The sequence below is a fragment of the Callithrix jacchus genome, chromosome 17 (assembly GCF_049354715.1).
Source record: "Callithrix jacchus isolate 240 chromosome 17, calJac240_pri, whole genome shotgun sequence".
NCBI classification, from domain to species: domain Eukaryota; kingdom Metazoa; phylum Chordata; class Mammalia; order Primates; family Cebidae; genus Callithrix; species Callithrix jacchus.
The window spans coordinates 69111225-69117661 of record NC_133518.1 but is presented as its reverse complement, the minus strand read 5'-3'; the positions used below and the strand labels follow the sequence as shown (position 1 = coordinate 69117661).

At 42.1% G+C, this 6437-nt stretch overlaps 1 protein-coding gene across 5 annotated transcripts in view; it reads left to right on the top strand.

The window, feature by feature from the left end:
- The window catches only part of GADL1 (glutamate decarboxylase like 1), a 287535-nt gene that overhangs the window by 125895 nt on the left and 155203 nt on the right, over positions 1–6437 (top strand). For 2 of the 5 annotated variants that reach the window (XM_078354485.1, XM_008983954.5), the window contains exon 1: positions 5728–5947. The exons of 2 other annotated variants lie outside the window; for them this stretch is intronic. Coding sequence is in view for 1 of the 3 variants with exons in the window: in XM_008983954.5 (XP_008982202.1) it covers positions 5911–5947 (37 nt within the window). In the remaining 2 variants the exon portion in view is untranslated. Of the gene's footprint in view, positions 1–3793; positions 3911–5727; positions 5948–6437 lie in introns of those variants that run through there. One more of the 5 variants, XM_035278807.3, reaches the window with a different exon arrangement.

The window sequence follows — 6437 nt, the reverse complement described above, 5'->3', positions numbered from 1 at the left end:
TTAGAATCCCAGATCAGTTGCTTACTAGCTATGGGTTCTTAGATAAATGCCTAATTTTTAATTTATAGAATGATGGTTACAATGATTGATTCTCAGGGTCATGGTGAATATTACATGCCAAGTCCTCAACACCGCTTGGCTCATTAAGATACTGTGGTTGATATGTCTCTTTTTTGATGTCCTGCAGCTAACCCTCCTTCCTACATGTGTGAGTCCCTCCTGGAGAATGATAATGGTGGGGCCACTTTACCACCCAGGGAAGCCAAAGGGAGGAGATTCATCCTGTGTCTATCCTTGGATCCAGGCATGACATGGGTAATCAGGCACACACACCTTATTGATTTGATCAAGTGATACAAAGAAACTGGATTCACCTATTGACCCCTCCTTTAGGCAAACCACCATAGCACATGTATACCTATGTAAGAAACCTGCACATTCTGCACGTGTATCCTAGAACTTAAAATTTAAATAAAAATAAATAAAAAACTGGATTCTCTGAGTACTTGAGATAGGATCTGAAGGTAGCAATGGGGCTTTCTTGCAGCAATGGGACAAAGGGGGCCCTTCACCAGACTCATCCCTATAAAAGATTACTTGCTGTGCTTCCTATTTTTGGAACTTCCAGAGCTTGGTTCTTGCTTAACTGCCAAGTCTGATTTTCCATCTTTACCAACCTTTAGTCAAGCCTGTGTGGCCTTGATATCCTCCCAATTGATTGCTGTGAAACCAGTCTTAGGATAGGCAAATGTGATTTAGGTGGTTTGCAAGCAGTTCATGTTAGATCCTTTTCTCATTTTTTCTCCTCCACCTTCCCACTTTTGCTTCTGTGAATTGCTAAGCTCTTTCTTTCTCTTGGCCTAGAGCTCTGTGAAGTGACTGTGTTCCTATTCAGGTGTTTAGCATCAAAGTGTGCAAAAGATTGTAACCTAAATGATGTTTCCTGGAAGTTTTGAGCTCAGCTTGAAACATACAGTAACTGGGGCCAGGCGTGGTGGCTCAAGCCTGTAATCCCAGCACTTTGGGAGGCCGAGGCGGGTGGATCATGAGATCAAGAGATCGAGACCATCCTGGTCAACATGGTGAAACCCCGTCTCTACTAAAAATACAATCCTAGTCAACATGGTGAAACCCCGTCTCTACTAAAAAATTAGCTGCACATAGTGGCGTGTGCCTGTAATCCCAGCTACTCAGTAGGCTGAGGCAGAATTGCCTGAACCCAGGAGGCGGAGGTTGCGGTGAGCAGAGATCGCGCCATTGCACTCCAGCCTGGGTAATGAGCGAAACTCCATCTCAAAAAAAAAAAAAAAAAAAAAAAAAAAAAGAATCCAGTCGTTAGTGTCAAACACTACACTCAAATGCTGACCAGTCCAGTCAATGGTGACTCAATACTGAGTCGGTCCAATACTATCCAATGAGCGAGTAACTTGAGCAAGTGATAAAACTAACCTAAGACTTCACATCTGTAAAGCGGGGTTAACAGTATAACCTAGTCACCATGTTGACTAGGATTGTATTTTTAGTAGAGACGGGGGTTTCACCATGTTGACTAGGATTGTCTCGATCTCTTGATCTCACGATCCACCCGCCTCGGCCTCCCAGTGGATTCTTAATCATTGCATTTTGCTGCCTCTTTGTTGAGTATGCCTCCAGATTTCCAGACCCACAAAAATTGGAGGACCTCTTGGATAGATGTAACTGGTAGAGACTTTCTCATTGGAATAGAACCTTGGGATCTTCTTTCACTTTCTATTCAGCAAAAGGCATATTTTTCAACTTTAAATAAACTTGGCATGAAGTAACCCCCTTTTTTCTTTCTCTTCATGCACATTTCTAATTCCTTGGCAATTAGAATGAAATTTGTTGTTGAAACAACAAATTGTTTCAAAATCTGTTTTTGGGATGAAGTTAGCTTCCATAAAAAGTGTTTAATATAGATGCCCAGCAAATGAATACATTTATAAATTAATGCTATTTCCAGAGCAGTCCTGCCTGGGATACTGATTTCCGAGTTCTTTTTAAAGAGCCTTTTGTGTGCTCTATCTTGTCACGACAAGTGGAGTTTCCTGTGTGAGGGAATTGTGACTGCCTGGGTGTAGTCCAGCTTCCTGCAACACCACGTGGCTTTTCTTTTTACTTGCAAGACTTTTTGCAAAAGGTTTACGTGAAAAGTTTTATACTACAAGGATTGTAGAAAGTATCTTTGCTGATCAATGCAGTGCACTGTAGAGATGGGAAACAGTCTTTTAAACCGCAGACAGCTGTATTCCCGTTCTGATTCTGAAACTCTTCATTTCTGGATTCTTAGGAAGTTACTTAATCTGACTCTCAGTTTGTCCACTTGCAAAATGGGACAATAATAATTCCTATTCTTACAAGGATTATAAAAGGGAATGTATGGAAAACATCTGGGAGGGTACCTAGTTCACAGTACATGACAAACTATCATTAGTGAATTTTTCTAGTATTTCAAAATGGTCACTTGCGGTTGGAGACATTTTTTAATATCCCCGTTAGAATTAGCCATCCCCTCAGCTGTGGCTCCTCAATACCCCTTATCTTTCACAGAATATAAAACATCTAAGAAAGGTTAGCTGGTTTTAAGCATCTCTCTCTCAATTATACTGAACTCTGAGGATAGGATTTGTCTCAAAATCCTTAGTGTCTGGCACAGGGAACGTGTATTATATTTTTCAATTACTCGACAATGCCTTTGTTACAGGGATAAATGTGATAGTTGAAATAAGTCAGTAAGAGGTGCACGATAGGGCCGTTTCTGGTTTCAATCTAAGAAAATTTGAAAGGTATATTCCCTGCTTGGGGGGCGGGTCTTTGTCCAGGTCTGTAAATTGACTGTGGCCCCTGCAGGCCCTGCTTTGTGGTAAAGAGAAATATGAAATTTAGCAGCAGCTGCCACTGGTCACTATCCTGAACTGGAGTGGAGAGGATTTTCTTATTTAAATGCTAAGAAAAACAAAAGTGAAAAACTTGCTGGGGTGTATACAGTCACGTGCTGCCTAATACTGTTTTAGTCAACTGTGGACCACATATATGATGGTGGTTCCTTAAGAGTATAATTACCATAGCTGAAAGTTTCCTCCCACGTAGTGACGCTGTAGCCGTTGTGATGTTGTGGTGCAATGTATTACTCATGTGTTTGTGGTGATGCTGGTGGAAGCAAACCTAGTGTTGTCAGTCATATAGAAGTACAGCACACACAATTATGTGCAACACATAATCCCTGATAATAAACAACCGTTACTGGTTTATACATTTATCATACTATATTAACTATATACTAAGTTATTTTATAATGCAATCCTCATACATATATATATATATATATTTTTTTTTGGGGGGGGAGGAAGGCAGGAAGGAAGGGAATAAGGACGGTAGGGAGGAAGGGAGGAAGGAAGGGAGGAAGGAAGGGAGGAAGGAAGGGAGGAAGGAAGGGAGGAAGGAAGGGAGGAAGGAAGGGAGGAAGGAAGGGAGGAAGGAAGGGAGGAAGGAAGGGAGGAAGGAAGGGAGGAAGGAAGGGAGGAAGGAAGGGAGGAAGGAAGGGAGGAAGGAAGGGAGGGAAGGGAAGAAAGGAAAGCAAGCAATGAAAGAGACATTGCCGACCTGGATCTAGAGGTTTACAAGTTGATTTCTTTTTTTTTTGAGAGAAGGAAAGAAAAAAAAAAATAAGTAAAGGAGAGGAAGAAAGAGGAAGAGAAGAGATATATTTTTTTTAAAGGTAACAGTACAACAGCCTCAGGCAGGTCTTTCAGGAGGTGTTCCAGAAGAAGCCATCCTTATCATAGGAGATGACAGCTCTATGTGTGTTATTGCCCCTGGAGACCTTCCAGCGAGACAAGATGTGGAGGTAGAAGACAAGGATATTGATGATCTGGACCCTGTAGAAGCCTAGGTGAATATATTTGTTTGTGTCTTAGTTTTTAACTAAAAAGGTAAACAATTAAGTAAACCTTAAGGCTTGTAGAATAAGAATATAAAAATATTTTTGTGTATCTGTACAATGTGTTTTAAGTTGCATTGACAAGTCAAAAATTTACCAACTTAAAACACTTAGAGAAACATTTTTAGATTCATTACAATAAGCTAGGATTAATTTAAAGAAAAATATTTTAATATAAAAATATTTTAATAAGCTTAGTATGGCCTAAAGGTACAGTGTTTCTACAGTAGTGTACAGTAATGTCCTAGGGTTTCATTCTCACTTAATATTCACTGACTGCCTTACTCAGAGCAACTTCCAGTCCTACAAGCTTCAATCATGGTAAATGCCCTATGCAGATGTAACATGTTATTTTATCTTTATCTTTTATGTCGTACTTCTGCTGTACCTTTTCTATGTTTACGTACATAGTTACTTACTATTGTCTTACAGTTGCCTGCACTATTCAGCACAGTGACATGCTGTAAAGGGTTGTAGTCTGGGAGCAATAGGCTATATCATGCAGCCTAAGTGTGTTGTACAATTTACCATCTAGGTTTGTGTAAATACCTCTAGGTTGTTTGCACGATGGATCTGCCTAGGGATGCATTCTCAGAATGTATCCCCATCATTAATCAACACATTACTGCATTTCTTTCATTATATTTAATAGCGTTACAGAAGGTTAACTCTTAAAGTTATAGATCTGATTTTTCTGGTGAGACTGGATACAAAAGAGTATGTGGGGTTCTCAGAAACTTACAGTCTATGAAATTTATCTGCAGGGTCTTGACTTTATTTCTAATATACCAACAATCGGAGTTACTAATCTATTCTTATTTGGAAGAAAGGTCTGCACTATCTTCACTAATATGAACTACAATTATGCTTACCAGAGGAAAAAATTCACCTGCTAAGAAGTGACACTAGGCATTTGCAAATGTAAAGCAGGATTTTTTCAGTCCATTGAGAGATCTGGAAAACGAATGCAGCTCCAAAAATGTAGTTGTCATAAATGTGCTTGAAATGGCATTAACTGATTCTTTCTATCACATCGACAGCCTCAGTTAAAAGCGCCTAAGGGAATTTAACTTTAAACACAAAGCCTGTTGGAGGAATGACAAAAAAGCTGCACTCACTAATTAAATTTAGATGTACAATAGGAACATGACTGAAAGTAAAATTCCAAAGGCTTGCTGGAACAAATACAGTGTGAGAAAATTTTAATCCAAAGACCAGACAAATACCGAGCCTTTTACAATATTTTACCTTTTACCACCTCCTTTTGCTCATTACTATAAGGTAACAACATGCCCACCACCCCATACCATTTCCCTTTGCCACACTTAAAATTTCAGACACACACACACAAAACTGAAAGTGGAGAAGTATTTGCTTGTAGAACTTTTAAATGTCAGGGCAGAGCTGAATGAATGGATAGGGGATCCTGTTCACCACAGCTGCCCTAAAATAGGTTCCCTCAGCTGATGACCTGGTGCAGGCATCATATTTAGCCTGGGGCTCCTCTGGGTGGATGAGGCTCTGCTAAGTGGTTACTCCGAAGAACTGGACGCTGGAAAGGTCACCTGGCCGAGAGCCACTCATCTGCCCACCCAGCCTGTATCCTGGGTGGGCTCGTAGAGGCGCACCCAGCCTTATCCTACCCTGATTACCCAGGGTCATACACACTTTCCCACCCCTTCCCCACAAAGGAGGAGAGACCCTGGCCCTGGGTCAAGCCTGTGGCAACGCAGCCAGCAGCGCTCTAAATATTAGCAGAGAGCCGCGGCACTGGAGCTTCGGATCGCAAAGGGAAAGGAGCGCGCTTGCCCTCGTCCCTCACTTGGCACTGGTGTGCGCTCGGAGGCTGCCCGGTGCACCTGCCGGTCCCCCGGGGGGCGCTGCCTCAGCAACCAGTCGCCGCCCAGACTGCGGAAGCCGCGCCCGGGGCAGCGCGGAGTGGGGGAGTCGAGATGAGCGGCGACTGGGACCGCCAGGGCCCTGTGGACGGTAACGACTTGCTTCCGCGCGCCTGCGGTTTTTGTCCTTAACCTTTCCAGTCTGGGTTTTAATCTCCTTGCTTTTCGACCTGGGGATTAGAAGTTTGGTTATTTCCTTGCAAAGCGGCTGGGGTGGGTAGAAAGTCCCGATCTTCATGGATTTTTTTGCACTCTTTTCCGTACCTAAAAGGTTATTATTTATTATAAGGATCAAATGAGTTAACTTATGTAAAGGGCGAAGAACCGTGCTAAGGCATAATGGAGGTTTGTGAAATAAATGCGTATGGAGATTTTACGGCTTGGCGAACTGCTGCAGGATTCCCTAGTTAGACTAGAAGTACCTGCCATGTTTAAAAAAAAAAAAAAAAAAAAAAGATCATTTTGCTTCTTTTCGGGAGGGCGGGGGAAGGGGGGTGGGGGGAGGGGAACAAGGACAGCATCATCCCAGTTCTCTCACCTGCAGCCAGCTACTCTATAAACAGGGATTCAAAGAGGCTACC